The sequence below is a fragment of the Sminthopsis crassicaudata genome, chromosome 1 (assembly GCF_048593235.1).
Source record: "Sminthopsis crassicaudata isolate SCR6 chromosome 1, ASM4859323v1, whole genome shotgun sequence".
NCBI classification, from domain to species: Eukaryota; Metazoa; Chordata; class Mammalia; order Dasyuromorphia; family Dasyuridae; genus Sminthopsis; species Sminthopsis crassicaudata.
This window is the reverse complement of record NC_133617.1, coordinates 158,412,451-158,435,375: the sequence shown is the minus strand read 5'-3', so window position 1 is coordinate 158,435,375 and position 22,925 is coordinate 158,412,451. Positions and strand designations below refer to the sequence as shown.

Here is a 22,925-nt window from a genome sequence, read left to right as displayed (position 1 = left end):
AAATATAACTATATTCATATATTTAAATCAGTAATATTTCTCTCTTCCTTTCCCACCATGTGTTAAAAGAAAGATTATGAAAGCAACCTGAAATTATAATCCTTACTATTAAGTTGGTTGAATTTGGTAGATCTATAATAGATCTTTAGCTATAATTGGACTCCAAAGGAAAAGATTCTATGTATGAATCATGGATGGATGCGAGACCCAAAGAAACTCTTTTTGTCTTTTACTATTTGAATTTTACTAATTCTTTTTCTTTAATTGGTTTTGTAAGCCCTACAACTTTAACCAAGAAAACAAAAAGAAAATGGTATAATTTAGCCTAAACACAATCTCAGTTTAAACACATGTAGTTAATTTTATAGGGGAAAAATTTTCTTCCTTAAATCATGACAAGATATCATTGACAAAATGTCCGCTAGCCTCTTTATTGGAATTTTCTGTCATTTGTGGGCTTTTTTAGTTTTGTGGTTTTTGTATGTCCATGCTTTATTTTTCTTAAATTTTCCAATCCTAATCCACCTGAGTTTTGTAGGGAATTGTTATTAAATGGAAACATACGCATAACAAAACATGCTCAAGTGATACCTATGCTTAAAAGTTTTTCCTTTCACCTTAATTCCCTCAATATATCAACTTGCAGTTCTTTTGTAGAGTACCAAACTCTAGACTCAGTTTTCACTGCCTCTTCATTACTATCTTATCACTTCTTCCTTTGTAGGATTAATATTTGCTTGGTAAATTAGTTTCAATTGTTCACCTAAATCTTTTCCCTTTTCAAATATTTTATGTAATTGTTTTTATTACTTTTTAGGAGAAGCTTGTGTTCCTTGGTACTTAACTATGGTTCATTGTTACTTGAATTTTTTATTTTTTGTGCTTATAATATTTTTTTCTTTAACATGGGTATTAGGATTACTAGGTGCTAACTTGGTTGTCTAATTTAGCATGGTACTTAACAATTCTGTAGCTCAGAGTTCACACCTTTAGTTCAGACCTTTAAAGGAGTTTACACCTTTAAAAGGAGCTTGCTCATTGGCCTGTAAGGAGTTCCCACAAGCCCCTGGAATAACTACAAGCCCGTTCTCTGGGAGGATAAAAGGAGAGCAGTCTGGTGGAAGAGGGCAGTCTAGATTGGGTCAAGGACAAGACTTCCCAGGAAAACTTCAGGGAAGCTGGAGGAGATTCAGAGCCAGGATTCAGGAAGAAGAGGATTCAAGATTCTACCTTCGCTCTGGCTGAAGGCTCTAGAAGCCTCCCAAGAAACCTGTTCACAGAGAAAAGGATTTACAGAAAAGAAATCTCCTCCTAGAGAAGGATTATAATTGAGAGACAACAGAACTTTACATTTTGGCACCCAATGTGGGGCAAGGACTTTTGCTTATCCTGACTCTGGCTGATTCTGAGCCCTTCTGAAGGAGCTAGCCTGGACTTGACATTTTGGTGCCCAAATAGGACACTTCATCTTTGACTATTCTGGTGGCTCTCCTGCCTCCTTCACTCCTCCACTAAGACCAAGGCTGATCCCGAGATCCTTCAGAAACCTAGTCTGGACACTACCTTTAGGCACCTAGTGTGGGCCTCTAGAAAGCATAGTATATTGTCACTCCAATTTAGGGACTAAAGAGAGCACACTACATTTGGTGCTCAAGTGAGTCCTGGACCTGAAGCCCTACACTCAGCAGCTCAACTGACAGGATTGGTGAGTTCAGTGGAGAAGTCCCCCAGACCTGTGAAGACTCTGCTCCTCCCCAGGCAGCAGATGGAGCCCAAGGAGGATGTGACTTCTGGCTTTCTCATGGCCCCCATTCAGGAACTGGTGACCTTCCAGGATGTGGCCGTGGATTTCACCAGTGAGGAGTGGAGGCTTCTGGAGCCTAGCCAGAGAGCCCTGCACAGGAATGTGATGCTAGAGAACTACCAGAACCTTTTCTCTGTGGGGATTCCTGTTTCCAGGCTGGATCTGATCTCTGTGTTGGAGAAGCAACAAGGAGCCTCGAGTCCCAAGAGCAGAGACTCCAGTGGGTCTCATCAAGATTTCCTTACTATACATCAGAGAACTCACACTGGAGAGAAACCATTTGTGTGTAAGGAATGTGGGAAAGGTTTTAATTGTTCATCAGAGAGTTCATACTGGAGAAAAACCCTTTCTATGTAAGGAATGTGGAAAAACCTTCAGCCATCAAGGAAGCCTTACTGTACATCAGAGAACTCACACTGGAGAGAAACCCTTTGTATGTAATGAATGTGGAAAGGCCTTCAGCCATCAAGGAAGCCTTACTGAACATCAGAGAATTCACACTGGAGAGAAACCCTTTGTATGCAAGCAATGTGGGAAATGTTATAGGAAGAGGTACAATCTCACTGTTCACCACAGAGTTCATACTGGAGAGAGACCCTTTGAATGTAACGAATGTGGAAAAGTCTTCAGCCATCAAGGAAATCTTACTGTACATCAGAGGATTCACACTGGAGAGAAACCCTTTGTATGTAATGAATGTGGAAAAGCCTTCAGTGAGAGAGGATGCCTTACTGTACATCAGAGAACTCACACTGGAGAGAAACCCTTTGTATGTAATGAATGTGGAAAAGCCTTCAGTGAGAGAGGATGCCTTACTGTACATCAGAGAACTCACACTGGAGAGAAACCATTTGTATGTAAGGAATGTGGAAAAGTCTTCAGACATCGAGGATGCCTTACTGTACATCAGAGAACTCACACTGGAGAGAAACCCTTTGTATGTAATGAATGTGGAAAGGCCTTCAGCCATCAAGGAAGCCTTACTGAACATCAGAGAATTCACACTGGAGAGAAACCCTTTGTATGCAAGCAATGTGGGAAATGTTATAGGAAGAGGTACAATCTCACTGTTCACCACAGAGTTCATACTGGAGAGAGACCCTTTGAATGTAACGAATGTGGAAAAGTCTTCAGCCATCAAGGAAATCTTACTGTACATCAGAGGATTCACACTGGAGAGAAACCCTTTGTATGTAATGAATGTGGAAAAGCCTTCAGTGAGAGAGGATGCCTTACTGTACATCAGAGAACTCACACTGGAGAGAAACCCTTTGTATGTAATGAATGTGGAAAAGCCTTCAGTGAGAGAGGATGCCTTACTGTACATCAGAGAACTCACACTGGAGAGAAACCATTTGTATGTAAGGAATGTGGAAAAGTCTTCAGACATCGAGGATGCCTTACTGTACATCAGAGAATTCACACTGGAGAGAAACCCTTTGTATGTAATGAGTGTGGGAAAGGCTTTACTAGGAGGTTTAACCTTATTACTCATCAGAAAATTCATATTGAAGAGAAACAGAATTTGTTGAAATAGTGAGATTTCAGATAGGAACCACCCCTTCACTGTTACCAGAGAATTCATAAGATTCTGGCAACTCATTAGGAGAAAAATGTATTCTTCTTAAAATAATTCATTGTGTCTCTTTTTCGTTAACATGCCACCTGCACTTCTCAACCTGAGCCTTTTTCATCCCCTCCCAATCCAACACATGAAAAAACTGTATGTATTGTTTCACACTTAGTCCACCATACTTGTAAAGAATTTTTTGATTGATACAGGGTAATGAAAAGCAGAGCCCAGCTCCAAGATATCAATCAAGAGATAGGTGGGGCATGATGGCAGCTGAAGTTACACCCAAAGAGCCTTTAGAAGGTCAGGACTCTGATATGATCTATCTGCTGAAAAGCAATCACATAAGGGGCAGCTTAGGTGGCACAGTAGATAAAGCACTAGCCTTGAATCAGGACACTTAACACTTCCTAGCTGTGGGATCCTGGGCAAGTCACTTAACTCCAGCCTCAGGGAAAAAGAAAAGAAAAGAAAAGAAAAGCAATCACATGGCAGAAAGGGATTACTTGATCAGTCAGCCAAAAGGCAGAAATGGATTACACTTGGGGAGAATACAGGCCTTTTAAACCAACAGGACAGTGTCCAGTGCAAACAGCTCCAATGTAATTGCCAGATGATGAGAAGAGATTTAGAAAGTGGTAAATAGAAGGAAATTAGATAGGTTAATTGCCTGGGAGAGAGGGATTGCTTGTATTTTACAGACAGAGAAGGAAACAGATGGGTGGCAACAAGCACCTGGAGACAGACAGAAAAAAAGAAAAACCTCAAAACAAAGGAAATCTAAGAAACATCTGACACTGAAAGAGCATGGCTGATGAGACTGTTAAAGGACTTGAAAACCAGCAGAGATCATTGGTTGCCTTGAGATGAAAAATTGTTAATGAAGACTATTGTAGGACTTTAAAACTTGCAGGAATTTTTGGATTTCTGGCATATGAACTAATGGACAATGGACTTATGGACATGTATAAATTATCAATTTATGATTATTTGATCATATTATTTGTTACATCACTTCTAGCATGTGTTATGTTATTATGTGTTTATGTAATTATGTGTAATACCTCCCATATTGATGGATTTATGTTTCAAAGTCATGACCACTCTATGTTCTAAATTGAAAGAAAGAGGGAGATGTTAGGATTACTAGGTGCTAACTCGGTTGTCTAATTTAGCATGGTACTTAACAATTCTCTAGCTCAGAGTTCACACCTTTAATTCAAATCTTTAAAGGAGTTTACACCTTTAAAAGGAGCTTGCTCATTGGCCTGTAAGGAGTTCCCCCAAGCCCATTCTCTGGGAGGATAAAAGGAGGGCAGTCTGCAAGGAGGCAGTCTTGAAGAAGGAGGAGGCAGTCTGGATTGGGTCAAGGACAAGACTTCCCAGGAGAACTTCAGGGAAGCTGGAGGAGATTCAGAGACAGAATTCAGGAAGAAGAGGATTTGAGATTCTACCTTTGCTCTGGTAGGCTCCAGAAGCCTCCCAAGAAACCTGCTCACAGAGAAAAGGATAACAGAAAAGAAACCTCCTCCCAGAGGAGGATTAATTGAGAGACAACAAAACTTCACACATGGGATTCTAGATTTTTGTTATAACTATCATTTTGAGTTTGTTTTCATGATGTAGTCAGTAGATTCTATTTTTGCTTTTCTTTCTGCTTTTCTTTCTTATTCTAATAAATGAATAATTTCATTTATGATTTTTTTTTAAAATGTGATGGTATCAGGACTCTTTGACAATCATGATTGTCAGTGAGTCCAGTGATTTTTAAAAGATCTCTCCTTTAACTTGAGATCAAGAAAGCAAGAAAAATAAAGCCCATTAAAATATGTATGGTCACACAAAACAAATTTTCATATTAATCGTGTTCCCCTCACTCCCATACCTCCCAAAGAGTTTGTACTCTATAGTGTACTACCACTTCTCTAATGTGAGGTATGAGTAGCTTATTTTTCATGAGTTCTTTGGGATTGTATTTTGATCATCGTGTTGATCAATTATTAAGTCTTTCACAGCTGTAAAGATAAAATCTTTATACTATTTCTGTTTCTCTATAAACAGCTCTCTTGGTTCTGTTCACTCTCCACCAATGCATATAAGTCTTCCAATTATTTTATGAAACTACCCCCTCCTTATTTCTTTTTTTTTTCAATAATATATATCTGAAGAAATGTAAAACCTATTTCCATATTAACCATATTAAAAAGCAAGAAAAAGAAAGAAAGAAAATCACATCATTTTGCACTTCATCATTTCTCTCTTTGGATATGGATAGATAGCATTTTTAATAATTGGTACTTTGACATTTTCTGGCATCACTGAATTAATCAGAGTAGTTAAGTCTTTCACATTTGATCATTATTACAACATTGCTGTTACTATGCACAGAAATCTCCTGGTACTTCTCCCTTCACTTTGCATCATTTCACATAATCCTTAACATGTTTTTCTGAAACAATTTCCTTCATTATTTCTTATAGCACAGTAGTCTTTCATCATAATCATATACCACAACTTGTTAAGCTATTCCCTAATTGCTGAGCATCCCCTCAATATCTAATTCTTTGTCACCTCAAAAAGAATGATATGAATAATTTTATGAATATAGATCCTTTTCTTTTTTGTTTGATCTCTTTGTGGTACCGACCTAGTAGTGGTATTGTGATCTTTAGCTATAATTGGACTCAAAAGGAAAAAATTCTATGTGTGAATCTTGGATGGATGTTGAGACCCAAAGAAACTCTTTCTGTCTTTTACTAATTGAGAATTTAGAAAAATCAAAGCAGGGAGCCAGTTCTTTGTGATAAGAATATTAAGTTCTCTAGAAATTCATAAAAAGATAAAGATCATTGTATAATTGAGAGAAATTTAGCAAAATAGGTCTTAAAGGAAGTCTTCAAGTAGAATTTGGATTTGTAGATCAATTTTGGTGCTGTTCTATATTGATAAATGTAATAAACTTGTTAATTTTCTTTAATTCTATTTGGCTTTTTTGTCACCATTTTTGGGGTTTTCTTGGGAAAAATATTGGAGAGGTTTGCCATTTCTACTCCATTTCATTCTATAGATGAGGCAAATGGTATTTTGACATGTCTAGGATCATATAGCTAATAATTTTCTGAGATGATTTTTGAATTCAGACCTTCCTGTCTCCAGGCCTGGCACACTCTCTAGTATACCATTTAGCTGCCTAAACTGTTAATATACACTTCAAAGAAGAAAATGCATAATAGAAGTTTTGTTTCTTACACAATTGTTTTTCATGTTTTTATTTGTATGCTGATATATTTATGTTTTCTATTGATTTTTTAAAATTTTCTTTTTGATTATGATCTTAATAAATATGTGGGTTGTTCTTCCAAAAGTAGAAATAAAATAATATGAACAAAAATGTAGATAGATGAATGAACTTAATTTGTGCATACACAATGAGATTTTCTTGATCATGTTAAAAGTTCAGTAAACATATATTTACACATGACTCTATTCTGCCTGGTACATTTCTCAGTTTTCCACTTGGATACATATTCTTTTGAGCTAGACTAAGAACTCCTCAAAGTCCCTGGCTGTGTCTGTTGTTTCTTTTATTTCTCCCTGAATTATCAAGCATAATGCAAACTATTTCTCTAAATTTGCAGTGTTTAAATAAAGCCATTGTATTTTAGAGACTTTATTAGAACAACCTTTATTTAGCTAATAGTAATTCCAAGTATGATTTTAAAATTGTACAAAGTTGATATACAGTGAATACCATGGAAATATGTGGATTTGATCAATGATGTCAAACTAAAATAAAAAGCTGGTCCACATACTGTTTTAAAAGACAACATAGTAACATTATCTATATTATTTACTTATTTTGTTTTTATTTATTTTGTTAACTAATTTCCAGTTATAGTTTAATCTTGTTTCAGCACCATAAGATTGAGTCAGTATTGCCTGCATGTTTGAAACATTTGCTCTAGATAAACATTAAACAACATGGTTGTATGAGAGGAATGTTTAAGAATGTAGCTTTATATATTTATGAATTTGCTTTTTTGCCAGATCATGGCTCTAAAACCATATGACTTGAGGAGGAGATTGTATGTAATATTCAGGGGCGAAGAAGGACTTGATTATGGAGGCCTGGCAAGGTAAATAGACAAAATAAATGATTTCTTTTTAAATTCCAAGTTTACCATCATTTTATGAAAATAGATACATTTTTTAAAATGTACATGAGCTAAAATAATGATATGAAAGAAATTGTTACTTAAAGAATCATACAAAGAATTCTTTTGTAATTATGTATGTAATTTATGTAATTCTTATGTAATTATGTACAATATTTTGTACTTTATCTTTGCTATGTGTTCAGAGATTTCTATTTTAGGTTTTATTAAAGTGAGATACTGCTATGTTTTTTAATGAAATTATATGAAATTCTAACGTACTCAATGAAGCCTTTCTATTTCACTCCCTGTCAGATTGAGCGATTGATCTCATAAACTAAATTGCATCATTCATACATTTTGTAATGAAATTAATTTTTGTATACATCTTCTCCATAAGATTCTTTTATCTTCCCAAATATTTAACAAAAATTTGCATATAATATTGCATCTTTTTGACAGATCTGTGAACTTATTGATGTGGGTACTTTAGTTCATCCCTATTTAATGTAATCTTCTCATTCTTCCTCAGAATGTCCACCCATTATATTGGGATCTTTCCTCCATAGCATGTGTATGCCTTTAAAGTTCACAAACTGTCTGTTGATTAATCCTTAGTCTTGCTTTATTACCAATCCATTTTTTTCCCTTCCCTTCTTTCACCTCTCTGATGATTTACTACTTTTCCAGTACAGCTCTTTGTTATGTTTGCTGTATTAATGAAGTGAATAATTTTAGTTTTGTTAATGATATATTGACTGCTAAAATAAAGCTTTTTTGTGTAAATAGTATTGCATATATATCATCAATAACAAGTACTTTTCTGTAGAGCATATGATAAACACTTAGAACACAAAGAGCTTTACTTCCAAAAAAAAATTTTTTTTATGATATTATCCCTTGTATTCATTTTTCCAAATGATTCCCTCCCTCCCTCCACTCCCTCCCCCCGATGACAGGTAATCCCATACATTTTACATGTGTTACAATATAACCTAGATACAATATATGTGTGTAAATACCATTTTCTTATTGCACATTAAGTATTAGCTTCTGAAGGTATAAGTAACCTGGGTAGATAGACAGTAGTGCTAACAATTTACATTCACTTCCCAGTGTTCCTTCTCTGGGTGTAGTTATTTCTGTCCATCATTGATCAACTACTTCCAAAAAATTTTAAATGTACACTAGAGACATGTTTTTAAAAGTTTGCATGTTGCAAATTGTGAAAAGAATGGTACAATGTGTGATAAGAGAATTCATGGGAATTATTGATGTTGATAGAGTTGATCAAGGATGCTTTGTGGAGAATGTAGAATATGAACTGGAACTTTAGAATCCCCTATCCCTAATTCCACTCCCCATAAAAGGCATTTTGGCAAAGTCCCTATAAACAAAAGTTTTGAAGCTAGAACTATTTGTGTATTCTGTTTGGAAAACAATGAATAGACTTCATGCAAAGTTTATACATATAGTAGATTAGTGAGAAGATACTTGGAGAGTTAAGAACTTGCATCCAGGCAGAAGAGTTTATATAATTTATTATGTATCCATTAAAAAAAAAATGGTTGTATGTTGAGAGAGATGTTTTGCCCATTGATAATTTTGTTTCAAATCCAGTACACTTAGTAATTGAAGAGGCAGAATAACTTGATCCTATTTTCTTTCTTGTAGAGAATGGTTTTTTTTGCTTTCCCATGAAGTGCTGAATCCTATGTATTGTTTGTTTGAGTATGCTGGAAAGAGCAATTACTGTCTTCAGATTAATCCAGCATCAACAATCAATCCAGATCACCTTTCATACTTCTGTTTCATTGGACGCTTTATTGCTATGGTTAGTTCTTGATTTTTTTTATATTACCATTTTGTTAACTGAATTTAGAATTTGCTGATATCAAATACTTGACATTTTTACTCATTTGAAAACTATTATTTCCTATTTGGAGTACACTTTAAATTTAGAGGTAGATATATTTTGTTTGAGAATATTAACAAAACTCAGTTAATGAGGAAGATTTTTTTTAAAAATCAAATTTTAATTAGCTAAATTTTTTAAAATTAACTAAAAATTAATTTTATTATATAAGGCTAATTAAGAAAATATTTGCTTTTAATCACTTGAGATTAAATCTTCCAGAGAAAGCATTTCGTTTTCTCTTCTTTACAGTTACAGTATTAATTCAAGAGAAACTGACCCAGGCAGTACAGGAAAAGATAATAGTTATTGTAGAGCAGAATTGCTATTTTAGGAAAAGGCAATATTGGATTTGTAGTTAAGATCCTAGTTTCATTTGTACTTCATATGCTTAATTAATTCCATGTCCACCAGCAAGTCATTTAAACCCTTTGAACCTCCTTTTCTTTAACCTGTTTTTCTTAGCTTCTTTTCTTGACAATGCCTGTCAAGTGGAGATTACTACCTCTCCTACTTACATTATCACAAGGTAGTTGTGAGGATCAAATGAGAATATGTAGTAAGGCATTTTTAAAAATTTTAAAACACTCAGATGTCAACTGTTATTATCATCATGTATTTATATGTTTGAAATTTGAATCAAGAAAAATGTATGCTTTCTTAGAAGGACCAAATAGATAGTTTTATACTGCATTGAAAAATGTTTGAATGACTAGACTGCAAAAGTAGTCATAATGCATCATTGTCAGTATAAACACCTCTACTGTTGAGATTTATCTTTAACCATGTGTCATTACATTTTTATCATTGACTTAGTAAAGACATATATGGCTTGTTTATAGATTACACAAAGTTGGAAAGGATAGCTATCACAGTGGATTTCCTCCCTAATTATCTAGTTTTTTTTTTCTTTCTTATATATCTATGTATATATAATCTATTTAGATAGGCAGACAGACAGATACTATACATGTATATTATATACATAACAGAGCTTCTTAGTAGACATAATAAGAATTTACTAAATGGTTGTAAATTGATTGTGTCCAGCCCTGTTTTTCATTATTGCATAGTAGTTCATAAGTTTTTCCAAATTTTTTTATCCCCATTTATTATTTGTCATAATGTTATAATGAATTGATGTACCAATCACTTACCAGTTATGATGAAAAAAAATTAATTATTATGTAAATCTAAACCTTTTTATTTTTCTGGGCAGGCGCTGTTTCATGGAAAGTTTATTGATACTGGTTTTTCTTTGCCATTTTACAAGCGCATGCTAAGTAAGAAGCTTACTATTAAAGATTTGGAATCTATTGATACTGAATTCTATAACTCCCTCATCTGGATAAGGTTTGTGGATTTCTATTTTTAATAACTCATTTTCTTGGAATTTACATTTTTGGGTTAATACTATTATTATTATTCTTAATTCAGAGACAACAACATTGAAGAATGTGGCTTGGAAATGTATTTTTCAGTTGATATGGAGATTTTGGGAAAAGTAACATCACATGATCTGAAGTTGGGAGGTTCTAATATCCTGGTGACTGAAGAGAACAAGGAAGAATATATTGGGTAAGATTATGTAGTTTAATAGAATAAAACTAGTGAGAATCTTTGCACTCTTCATGTTTCAATCTTGGTTGATAAATTCTTCCCTGTATAGAAAGTTGGTAAGAAAGTAATAATGAATTAGTAGATGATCCACTGACAAGGTCCAAACCTTTGAAAGTCACTAATTCTTTTGTATCTTGTTTTTTTTTTTAATTTAAACAATAGTTTTAGCTTTCCTACTACATGGGATTGTTTTAATGAGTCATTTATCACATAGTTTTGAAATGCTCATCTATATGAAAAGCACTAATGAATTCATTCAACTTTTAAAAACATTTTAAACACTCTTTACTGAAAAAAAAACAAAAATAAATAAATACTCTTTACTGAAAAAAAAAAACATTTAAAACATTATTCTTGCCCTCAAGGAGTTTAGAAATACAAAAACGAAAAGGTAACAGCTATCATGTAATACTTGACAAATTATTATTATTTGATATTGGCAAATCAGTCAGCTATCCTTTTAGGAAAGATATGGAGAGAACACTTGGCTGAGGAAAACTTCCTGGAGGAGATGGAACTAGAGGAACAATAGTGATTTGGATAAGGATTTTTAGTTAACTGATGAGGAAAGTATTAAAGAAGTAATAAATAGTAAGAGTATATTTTGATGGTGTTATATTTAATTTCATTCACCTTTAATATTATCCTAATTCCTCTACCTTAGCAATTGAAGGAAAAGTATGTATATTTTTTGTATTCTAAAACCTTTAAATACATATAATTTTCTGCCTTTTAATTTGGACAGTGATTTTGATCCTTTCTATGTAGGATGACAGGATTCTACATCATTGTTTTAAACTTTTTTCTTAGCCCCAATTCTTCCTATAGATAAGTCTATTTTGCTCTTGCCTGAATTATATCTTTAATACACAATATTAACCTCTAAAATATAGCAATTTCTTTCAGCTTGTGATTTATTCCTGATCATGTAATCATTTGGGGATCATTTTTGGATGGTAACCAAATGTTACCAATACCATTTTAAATAGATCCAATTTTGTACTCAAATATGTTGGTTTATGTAGCATTTTCTTTATAGTGAATATGCTCATTTAATAGCACTGTATAGTTATACTAAAAACTAACTATTTGTAGTTCTTTGGAAAACTGAGGGTTGAAGAAAGGTCTCTTTATGCATGAAAATGGTAAGAGAAGATCCCAGAATTTTTAAGCATTTTCCTTAACACACAGATGGTCATTTTTAAAATATCTTCTTTATTTTCAGTTTGATGGCAGAATGGCGTTTTTCTCGAGGAGTACAAGACCAAACCAAAGCTTTTCTCGATGGTTTTAATGAAGTTGTTCCCCTTCAATGGCTTCAGTACTTTGATGAAAAAGAATTGGAGGTCAGGTTCTTTTAAAGAGACATTCTAAGAAATGATAAATTTATAGGGTTTTTTCCTTCCCTAGGAAGTACTTAAACATTGTATTAAACAATATAATTTCAACTTCTATCATTTGATTACCATCTAAAGAAGGGATTCTGCCTGCGGCTGTTTACTTATACTAGTTAAAAAATGATTTTTTACTTATTTTTTTAAAGCAATACAATTTTTTAAAAATATAAGAATCATTCTTTGCTCTTCCATCCAAAGCAGTTTTACCTGACAGCCATAGTTTGCTGAAGGAATTTATCATGGGCAGTAGTATCTGAACATTTCCCCAAGTTAGTGGCCTATACAGAGTAATAACTATATAGAGATTAAGAGAGTAGAATTCTGTACTGATTGTTTTGTTTAGACTAGCTGTGCTAGACATAGAAGGGATGTAAAAAGATCTACCATATGATCCTTGCTCTCATGGAACTCAGTACTTGTAAAATATAAAAGGATTTAATAATGAAATAATATAAAAGACAGCTATAGAAAAAAAAAGTCTCAAGGAAATATACAAATTCAGAAAGATTTTGATTGAAGGTTTATAATGGAAGACATAGAATTCTCAGCTGACCTCTTCAAATTTCTGAGAGGAAGAACTAGAGATTACTCAACTTTTTCCTCTGTTTACTTTCTTTGTACTTATTCTCAATTCAGATCAGGAGTGATTCTGATTGCTTCAGTTTACACAGTTCATATAGTTCTTCCCATGTTTTTGAGAAAGGAAGCATCCCTTTTGTAAATTTCTGTAGCATAGCAATAATTCATATTCCATTTCCTCATTGATGAGTATCCCTTTAGTTTCCAGTTCTTTACAGCTAAACGAGCCTCTATTTATGTTTGTGTGTGTGTGGTGTTTTTTGTTTTGTTTTTGTTTGTTTGTTTGTTTGTTTGTTTTGTTTTGTTTTGTTTTGTTTTTTTCATTTTTCTTCAATTTCTTTGGAATATAGGCCTAGTTGGTAGTGATACACCTGGCTCAAAGAGTAGATAGAATTTAGTAACTTTTGGGGGCATACGTCCAAATTTTTCCAAATAATTCATAGCTACAGGAACAGATGTTGGTGTTTTTTTTTGCAGTCCCTCTGTAGAGGAGTTGTTTCTTTTGTGCTTTTTGTGAGACAGTTGGAATTAAGTGACTTGCCAGGGCCACAAAGCTAGGAAGAGTTGAGTGTCTGAGGCCGGATTTGAACTCGGATCCTCCTGACTCCAGGGCCAGTGCACCATCTAGGTTCCCCAGAGAGTTGATTCTTAAAAGAAAATAATATTGTTTCTAGGTGGAAGGAACTTTAACCATCAACTGGCCCGACTTACTTAGTTCATACTTAAAATTGAGGGTTTAAGTTATTTGCCATGAGTCTTGCACATTGTAAATAATAGAATATCTGTCCCAAATCAGGTGCTCTTTTCACTATTCTATGCCATCTCTTAAATGGGTGTCTACACATTTTATGATTGACTGCCATCCTGAGAGAAATAGTACTATACATTTACACAAAACATCACAATTTTCTTCTCTTTTTTTTCCCCCCACTTCAAGATCTTTAAAAAAAATTTTTTTTTATTAAAGCTTTTTATTTTTCAAAATATTTACATGGATAATTCTTCAGCATTAACCTGTGCAAAACCTTGTGTTTCAATTTTCCCTCTCCTTGGCCCACTCTCTCCCCTAGATAGCAAGTAGTTCAATATAATATCATAGTTTTCAAAGCACTTGAAGATAAATTAACTCATTTAATCATTTAATTGTAATACTACCGTAGAATGGATATCGGATAGATAATAGTATCTCTAGTTTATTTTGGACTTATGTGATTGTCCATATTCACTTAGCTAATACAGTGGGGTTTTTTTTTTGACACAATACAGTAATGCATCTTACTCTAAATCATCAGATGGTTAAAGTATTTTCTATATCTTGTGTTTCAGAAGGTAGGATGATATATAATACATTTTAAAAATAATTCCTAAAAATGAAAAAAAAAAAGTGGTGCTTTACCTACTTAGTGATTTACCTACTTTCATGTCTTATTTTCCACACATTTGCAATCTTATTTATTTATCTAGAATATTCACTTATGTGGAACATCTTATTCATTGATGTTAGATAAAGGAGGAATTATTCATAGTGTATAGAGTTCTAATCTTAGAAATATGAAAAACTTGGTTAAAGTCTTGTCTCTAACATTAACTTTATGACCATGGGCAAGTCTTATTACTGTTAAGTTTACATGTTTGTATTTACTGTATTAATTTTTGATCAGTATAGGAATAAATGTTTTCCTTGGGGAAATAAGTAGTTCTGGCCTTTTCTCTTCAGTTTTTATAATCTTCTGCAGTGTTAATATTACTTGTCAATGAGAAATGCAAAACACTTAATACCTTTTAATCTATTATTAAAAGATCACACACTATATAAAGTATATCTTACTTTGAATTTTATAGGATGTTTTTTGTTTACATACCAAGTCATCATCTTCTAGTAATTTAACTCAAAAGTTCTTTTGCTTGATTCTCAGGTAATGTTGTGTGGCATGCAAGAAGTCGATTTAGCAGACTGGCAGAGAAATACTGTATATCGACATTACACAAGAAATAGCAAGCAAATCATTTGGTTCTGGCAGGTATTGACTTATATATTTTAAAATTCAGATGTGAAAATATATTCTTTGCAAAAAAAAAAAGATAGCTTAGGTATTTACCCTTTTGTTCCCATTTAAATAATGAATTCATGAGTAAAATTTATTATATTATTCACTTTTAATATTAATAAATAATTAACTGTTTGAATTGGTTAAATAAGCAAGAACTTTCAGATCATAGTAGTTAAACCTAAAAGGGGCATTAGAATCCAAATTTGTCATAATGCAATTGAGGAAAATGAAGCCCTAAGAGATTTACTATCTTGTATGGTTGATAATATGGAAGAACACAAATAGTAGATTGGAGGTGTTACCATTGGATTATGTCAATAAGATTATAGATTCTTAAAAGTATTAGTGTTGTTATTTTTTGTTGTTTTGGGTTTTTTTTTCCCCTTTTTGTTTTGTTTTGTTTCAAGGGGTAATTAGGGGTTGTGACTTGACAGGGTCAAACAGCTAGTAAGTGTTTCAGCCCATAAAGTATATATTCATTATTGCATATTTTATTGTTTATTTTTTTTATTCTTTCATGCATGTTTTGCTAGCTTGTCAGAATTATTCTGGTCTCTGCTCTGGAAACTTGAATTAAAAATTTTGAAGTTTCAGATTATTTTTTAAATGTTGTCTATCAAGGAGGAAGAATTGCGTATTGGATAGATCGTTGCACTTAGAATAAAGAGTACCAGGGGTTCTCATTTTTCCTCACTTTTAATCAGCTAGTTAGTCTATGGGCCTGTTTCCTCATCTATAAAGTGAGAAAATTGGAATTAATAATCTCTTAAGGTCCTTTCCATTTCTATATCTGTGGGGTGGTTTTTATTCAATTGATTCATCTCTCTTATTATGAGCACATCATCTGTTCATTCATTTCTCTTATAAAAAAAAAAACTTTAAAAAATTCATTTCTAACCTAAATGCAAAAATACCATTTTCAGGTATGCAGCACAACACAAAGAAAGAATTTGATGTGAAACTATGAATCTCCATTTCATATTATTTTCTTTTCTTTTTGAAAACCATGTAATAAATACTACACATCAAAAAAACCTACCATCCATTTTTATGCTTTCTTCTGAGTTTTCTTCTATTCTCACAATGCATTTTTTTCTCTCTCTCTCTCCACAGTAAAGGCCATTTGACACAAATATTTGCATATGTATAAAACTATACTATATATACTCTTTTTTTTTTTTTTTTACCAGTTCTCTTTCCCTGGAAATGGATAGTATCTTCCTTCATAGGTGATTTGTAGTTGATTTGAGTTATTATACTCGCACTAACTTAGTCATTGAGAAGTTCTTCAAACAGTGTTGCTTTTTCTAAAATTAGCCTGCTCATTATTTCTTAGAACACAGTAGTATTTTATTACAATCATATTCCATAATGTGTTTAGCTAATCCCTAATTAATAGGCATCTCCTGAATTTCCAATTCCTTGTCACCACAAAGAGAGCTGCTATAAATATTTTAGAATACATAGGGTTCTTTTCCTTTTTTTTCTAATCATCTTGGAAAACAGATCTAATGATACTCATCTCTTAGATGGAAAGAATATCGTTCTTTAGAAGATTGAATTTTTTGAATATTTATTAACTTTGAGACAATTCATTGGAATCTCTAAATTCACTGAATTCTGTTTATGTGAAGAAACTATTTGAGTTTGAAAAACCAACTAGTTCTATCAGTTTTAAAAATCTTTCTTAGAATTTTATCTTTTAAAAATGCCTGTCATACCTTTAAAACAGAAATTTTATTAACAATTTTTTCAGCATGCTTTGATATAACTGAAAATATTATTAAAATTTGTACTGACATCATTTTTCCCTTTTATTATTTTTTTCCAAATTTTCAAAATACTTTCTTTGTTTTATATTAATATCTTGAACATTTTGGGTACCAAACCATTTATTATTGATATAGTGTTGTTTTTAAGTTTGAATAATTTTTGTTTCTCAGTATGTGAAAGAGACAGACAATGAAGTTAGAATGCGTCTAATGCAGTTTGTCACTGGAACCTGCCGACTACCTTTAGGAGGATTTGCTGAACTCATGGGTATGCATAATTCATTATAGATTCTCTGTAGGTTCATTTATAATTATGAATGGGTAGTGTAATCATTAGATTTCTTTTCTTTGGAAATAACATTTTGATTAACAATGCACTTTAGGTTAAATGAATCTGTTCTTACTGTGTTTCCCTAATTCAGGAAGTAATGGTCCTCAGAAGTTTTGCATTGAAAAAGTTGGCAAAGAAACCTGGTTACCACGAAGTCATACATGGTTAGTTTAATGACTTTTTACTTTTTTTAAGTAGAAGGGAGCTTTAAATATTTCTTGGCTCTGAGGAGTAGTCCTCTGTTTATGGCATATACATACATATATATATATACATGTTTCTAATTGTGTCATAAATTAGTACCAAACATTTCATTATCAATTCTATCGTGAAGCATGCTTATAAATTACCACTTTTAAGTATTTTTTTTAATTATTGTTTAGCCATTCCCTAATTATTACAATTGAGTACTTTAAATTCTTCTAAAAGTATTATTAGGGCCAAACAAGATGAATTGAACAAGCAGCAGAACGTATATCTTTTTGGTTCCTAGCCTAAAACTCTTGTTAGAGAGTGCTACATTATATACACAAACATTCAATAGCCCAACTATTGTTGTACCATGAAAAATTGTGGAGATTTCTTTAGGAATGTTAACATTTGAGATTTTGTATTCAATTAAATATTAAGTATCAAGGAAATAAACACCTTCTTGAAAATTTAGGAGGTTATTTTAGGCATTGATTTTGCGGGAGGTAGGTAGGGGAAGAGCAGAGAAATGAGATTGAAAGAATAAAGAACTATACATATATCCAGGCATAGAACAAGAGATATTATAAGAAACAGGCAAACATAGGTATGCAAATATTTATGTAATTTTGGAGTACAGGTAATTGAGTAATTTTCTTTTACTATGCATGATCTTCATCTACCTTACATGACTATAAAGACAGTTCCCCCTTTACAGAAATTCACATTACACAAATTTGACTCCCCCAGTAGGTAGGACTTTGTGTCAGCCCATTAAGACCCCGGGCAAGCCCACACTCTGGCTCCTATTGGAGGTTTGGAAGGGAGAGCTAGTACAGCCCTGGCCAAGGATCCCTCACTCTGGGCACTGAAGCCACATGAGGGATAGCAGAACTATATTGGGAGTGAGACTATATAAAGGTTCACTTAACATTAGACAATACCAAGTGTATTTTAAATTTTCTATGGGAATTCTGGGATATATCCATATATCTATCTAGAAAGTAAGATCTTATGAGGTTGATGCTATTAATAATAGTAACTAATATTTTATAGTATTATAGCAAAGGAGTTTACAAGTAATTATTTGATCCTCACCACAGTTCTGAGAAGTAGGTGCTGTTAGTATCCCCAATTAACAGATGAGGAAACAGATGAGGGTGACAGTGGCCAAGTGACTTGGCCACTAGTATGTGTCTGCAATCCGATTTTAATTTGGGACTTTCTCACTCAGGTTCTAGAGCTCTAATTAGTGAACCACCCTACTGTTTCTAGATATTTAGATAATTTAGTGACTTTTCAATAGTGTTAATATTCTAGTAAATTATTACCTATTCTCAAAATAAGTATTTAGCAAAATTCCTACATACATTTTATCAATGTATCAAACAGGTTTAAAAATATAATTCTTTTAAGTATGATTCATTACAAATATATATGATTTTTTTTCTCTCTTATTAACAGCTTTAATCGTTTGGATCTACCACCATATAAAAGCTACGAACAGCTAAAGGAGAAACTACTCTTTGCTATAGAAGAGACAGAGGGATTTGGACAAGAATAATTATGGCTTCTTATCTAAGAGGAGCTATTGCATTAAAATACTCAGCCAAGTAAAATTGCACAGATGTTGTATATAAGCTGTTCAGTCCATACAGTGACCTTTTTGGAACTCTAAAAGTGCAAATGTTCTACATTCTTCCACAAAGATATGCAAAACAGTTCAGCCTTTTATACTTTTATTTATTGCCCCCTTGAGATGACTGACCAGTAAAAACCAAAACACCCTTGAATTTTGAAGCAGACAAGAGACTTTATTTAAAATATATATGTACATATACTTATATACTAGTGGCTCTAGTTTTATAGAGCTCTAAGTATATGAAACATTGCAACCATTGAAAAAGATCTGGATTTGCTTTACTTGGCTACATTATCCAGAAATAAAAATGTGCAAGCTGCTCCATGTTCTACCTTATGCAATATCTCCCAAGATTGTTTTAATTGCATGGCTGTTCAGGATGGTATTAAAGATTTAGGTCAACACTTACCTAGAGTACGTAGAAAAATGCTGCTGGCTTTTCTGAGGACAGATGCCTAATTCTGTCAATTTATTTTTAAAATAAGTATAATAGCTGAGGTTTACCCCTCTCTGCTATTTTAAAAATGTAGCAAAAATAATGAACGAAACCTTTACCTACATAAAAGTCACATACAATAAAGTGAATGCTATACAACTGATGCCACTTAATAGTTTACTATAGGAACTGGACACAACTCATTGAACAGCATAAAGGTTTGTTTACATATTATCTTGGGATACTAGGTAATTTTCAATTTTTTTAAAAAGAAATTCTGTTATTCCTAGAGGTTTTTTTCCCCTTTCATTTTAGTCTTTAATTATACTTCCAATTAGGTTCATGTAAAACTGATGTAATTTGATATTTAGAAATATGTGAAAGATAATGTGAGCTTTCACTACTTTTTTATGTTCCAAGTTTTGGTTACATAAATCCAAATCAGTCAACAGTTATATAAGCTTTTGAACACTTAAACTATAGAACTAATGATTTTCTATTACTCTTTAAATATTTTCATCCCTCTTTAAGTTTATGTAAAATTCTGTATACCTGAATTAAATAAGCATATATTAAAATCTTGTCTTTTTTTTTTTTTAATGTAGACAGTTATCTTTTGTCCTAAGTGAACATTTTAGAATTGTTTTTACCAGTATTGAGGGCATTTGCTGAACTGCAAAGATGTATAACAAATTATAAATCTGATGTGAATTATGTTAAGTGCTACCTGTAGCAAACTGTGCTTCCTTATTAATATAAGAAAATTAAAATTACCATTTGTATCATGCTTTCAATATGCACTGTAAATTCCATTAAATTTAACTTATACAAAATTTTATATACCCATGAAACTGATTTCTTAAAATATTTTATCTGTAACATTTCACTGCTAAGTGAGTACAGGAAATACTGGCATGCTTTCCCAATATAACAATTTTTACTTTGCCAAAATTTTATTTTTCTACATATTAACTTAGATTGTGTTTTGCCTTTTTATTCAAAATTCACAATTTATTCTGTACAGGTTAAATAAAAGCAGTGATCCCATTGACTATATAGACTTTTTTCCCATATTCTTGACTAACACATTAGCATAATTTCATAATTGAAGGATTTTAAGAATTATATGTATGAAGGATTATATGATAAGTGGTAATTAAATTGTTTGGCATTTCTAAAAATAGGAATATGTGTATTGCTTAAACTACCCTGGAAGGATATTCATATCAGACATGAAAGATAACGTCCATATTACATGATTTCAGGGCTAACAAATGTAGCAGTAGAATATCCTCTGTAGATATTTAAGAGTGAAAAATATTTTGGCTATGGTAATTCTTATTACTGAAAAGATTAAATTTTTCAAAATCATTGAAATCACCTTAAAAAACACAGAATTTTGAAAAACCAATAAAATTTATCAAAAATGAGAAAATACAGGATATCCTAACAATTGGGAAGTAGCTATTGAGATAGTTGAAAAATTGTAGAAAGTTTTTTTTTTAATTAGTTTCCCACATCATGATTCTCAATTTAGAGAAAGACTAACTTAGAAATATATGTTATAATTTAGTTAAACAAGCATATGATACTCTTGTCATTGTGCTAGGGATTGAAGATACAAAGACAAAAATGCAAATATTGCTCTCAAGAAAATTAGATATTATTCAAGGGGAAACAACATCATAAAGCTAGTATAGATAGGTTAAAGCACTTTACAAATATCTCATTTTCTCCTTGCAACAACCCTGAAATATAAATGCTATTATTATTCCCCATTTATATATGAACAAACAGATTGCTTAAGTGACTTTCCAGGGTCACACAACTAGATAGTGTGTTTGTACACTGTACTCAGATCTTCATGACATTTTGTCCATAGTATTCAGGTAAGTAAATGAACAAAATACAAATTCTAGGGAAAGAATACCTGGCTTATGTCTCCTGAAAAAGGGATCTACAGAATTGAAAAGCAAAAAGTGAGACTAGTACATGCATGAGAATCTGTGAAAAGGTGTAGCTGTAAGAAATGGAATATTGTGTATTGGGTAGAGCAAGTAGATCAATTTGCCTGCAGTATATAATGTGTGAGGGTAAAAAAATGTGAAATCACTCTGGAAAGATAGGTTAGAACTAGTTGGGAAATGATAAAATGATTAAAAACGAATTGACATTTCATCTTTGATGCAGGAGGGAACCATTGAAGCTTCTTGAGCATAAATTTTTTTTTTGTAGAAGTTTTTTTATTTTATTTTATAATTATAACTTTTTTTTTTGACAGTACATATGCATGAGTAATTTTTTACAACATTATCCCTTGCACTTCTGTTCAGATTTTTTCCCTTCCTCCCCCAACCCCCTCCCCCAGATGGCAGGCAGTCTTATACATGTTAAATATATTACAATATATTCTAGATGCAATATATGTGTGTAGAACCAAATTTCTTGTTGCACAAGAAGAATTGGATTCAGAAGGTAAAAATAACAGTTTACACTCATTTCCCAGTGTTCCTTTTCTGCATGTAGCTGATTCTGTCCATTATTAATCAATTGGAATTGGATTAGCTCTTCTCTATGTTGAAGATATCCACTTCCATCAGAATACATCCTCGTACAGTATCATTGTTGAAGTGTATAATGATCTTCTGGTTCTGCTCGTTTCACTTAGCATCAGTTGATGTAAGTCTCTCCAAGCCTCTCTGTATTTCTCCTGTTGGTCATTTCTTACAGAACAATAATATTCCATAACATTCATATACCATAATTTACCCAACCATTCTCCAATTGATGGACATCCATTCATCTTCCAGCTTCTAGCCACTATGAAAAGGGCTGCCACAAACATTTTGGCACATACAGGTCCCTTTCCCTTCTTTAGTATTTCCTTGGGATATAAGCCCAGTAGTACTATGGCTGGGTCAAAGGGTATGCACATTTTGATAACTTTTTGGGCATAATTCCAGATTGCTCTCCAGAATGGTTGGATTCTTTCACAACTCCACCAACAATGCATCAGTGTCCCAGTTTTCCCACATCCTCTCCAACATTCATCGTTATTAGTTCCTGTCATCTTAGCCAATCTGACAGGTGTGTAATGATATCTCAGAGTTGTCTTAATTTGCATTTCTCTGATCAATAGTGATTTGGAACACTCTTTCATATGAGTGGAAATAGTTTTAATTTCATCATCTGAAAATTGTCTGTTCATATCCTTTGACCATTTATCAATTGGAGAATGGCTTGATTTCTTATAAATTAAAGTCAATTCTCTGTATATTTTGGAGATAAGGCCTTTATCAGAACCTTTAACTGTAAAAATGTTTTCCCAATTTGTTACTTCCCTTCTAATCTTGTTTGCATTAGTTTTGTTTGTGCAGAAACTTTTTAATTTGGTGTAATCAAAATTTTCTATTTTGTGATCAATAATGGTCTAGTTCTCCCTTGGACACAAACTCCTTCCTC

The 22,925-nt window shown here is 32.6% G+C and overlaps 2 protein-coding genes across 6 annotated transcripts in view; both read left to right on the top strand.

Moving 5' to 3' along the window:
* The window catches only part of WWP1 (WW domain containing E3 ubiquitin protein ligase 1), a 155,285-nt gene extending 134,771 nt beyond the window's left edge, over nt 1–20,514 (top strand). For all 5 annotated transcript variants that reach the window (XM_074270174.1, XM_074270166.1, XM_074270193.1 and 2 more), the window contains 9 exons: nt 7,425–7,513; nt 9,206–9,365; nt 10,666–10,799; nt 10,884–11,024; nt 12,292–12,412; nt 14,959–15,063; nt 17,037–17,133; nt 17,288–17,360; nt 18,850–20,514. In XM_074270174.1, coding sequence (XP_074126275.1) covers nt 7,425–7,513; nt 9,206–9,365; nt 10,666–10,799; nt 10,884–11,024; nt 12,292–12,412; nt 14,959–15,063; nt 17,037–17,133; nt 17,288–17,360; nt 18,850–18,949 — 1,020 coding nt within the window. In that variant the 3' untranslated portion in view covers nt 18,950–20,514. The remainder of the gene's footprint in view (nt 1–7,424; nt 7,514–9,205; nt 9,366–10,665; nt 10,800–10,883; nt 11,025–12,291; nt 12,413–14,958; nt 15,064–17,036; nt 17,134–17,287; nt 17,361–18,849) is intronic.
* On the top strand, nt 1,633–3,482 carry LOC141544255 (uncharacterized). The gene is given in 2 exon segments (XM_074270208.1): nt 1,633–2,112; nt 2,114–3,482. Coding segments are annotated over 2 exon segments (1,575 nt in total). The 5' UTR covers nt 1,633–1,765; the 3' UTR covers nt 3,342–3,482.
* Nucleotides 20,515–22,925: the final 2,411 nt, after the last annotated feature.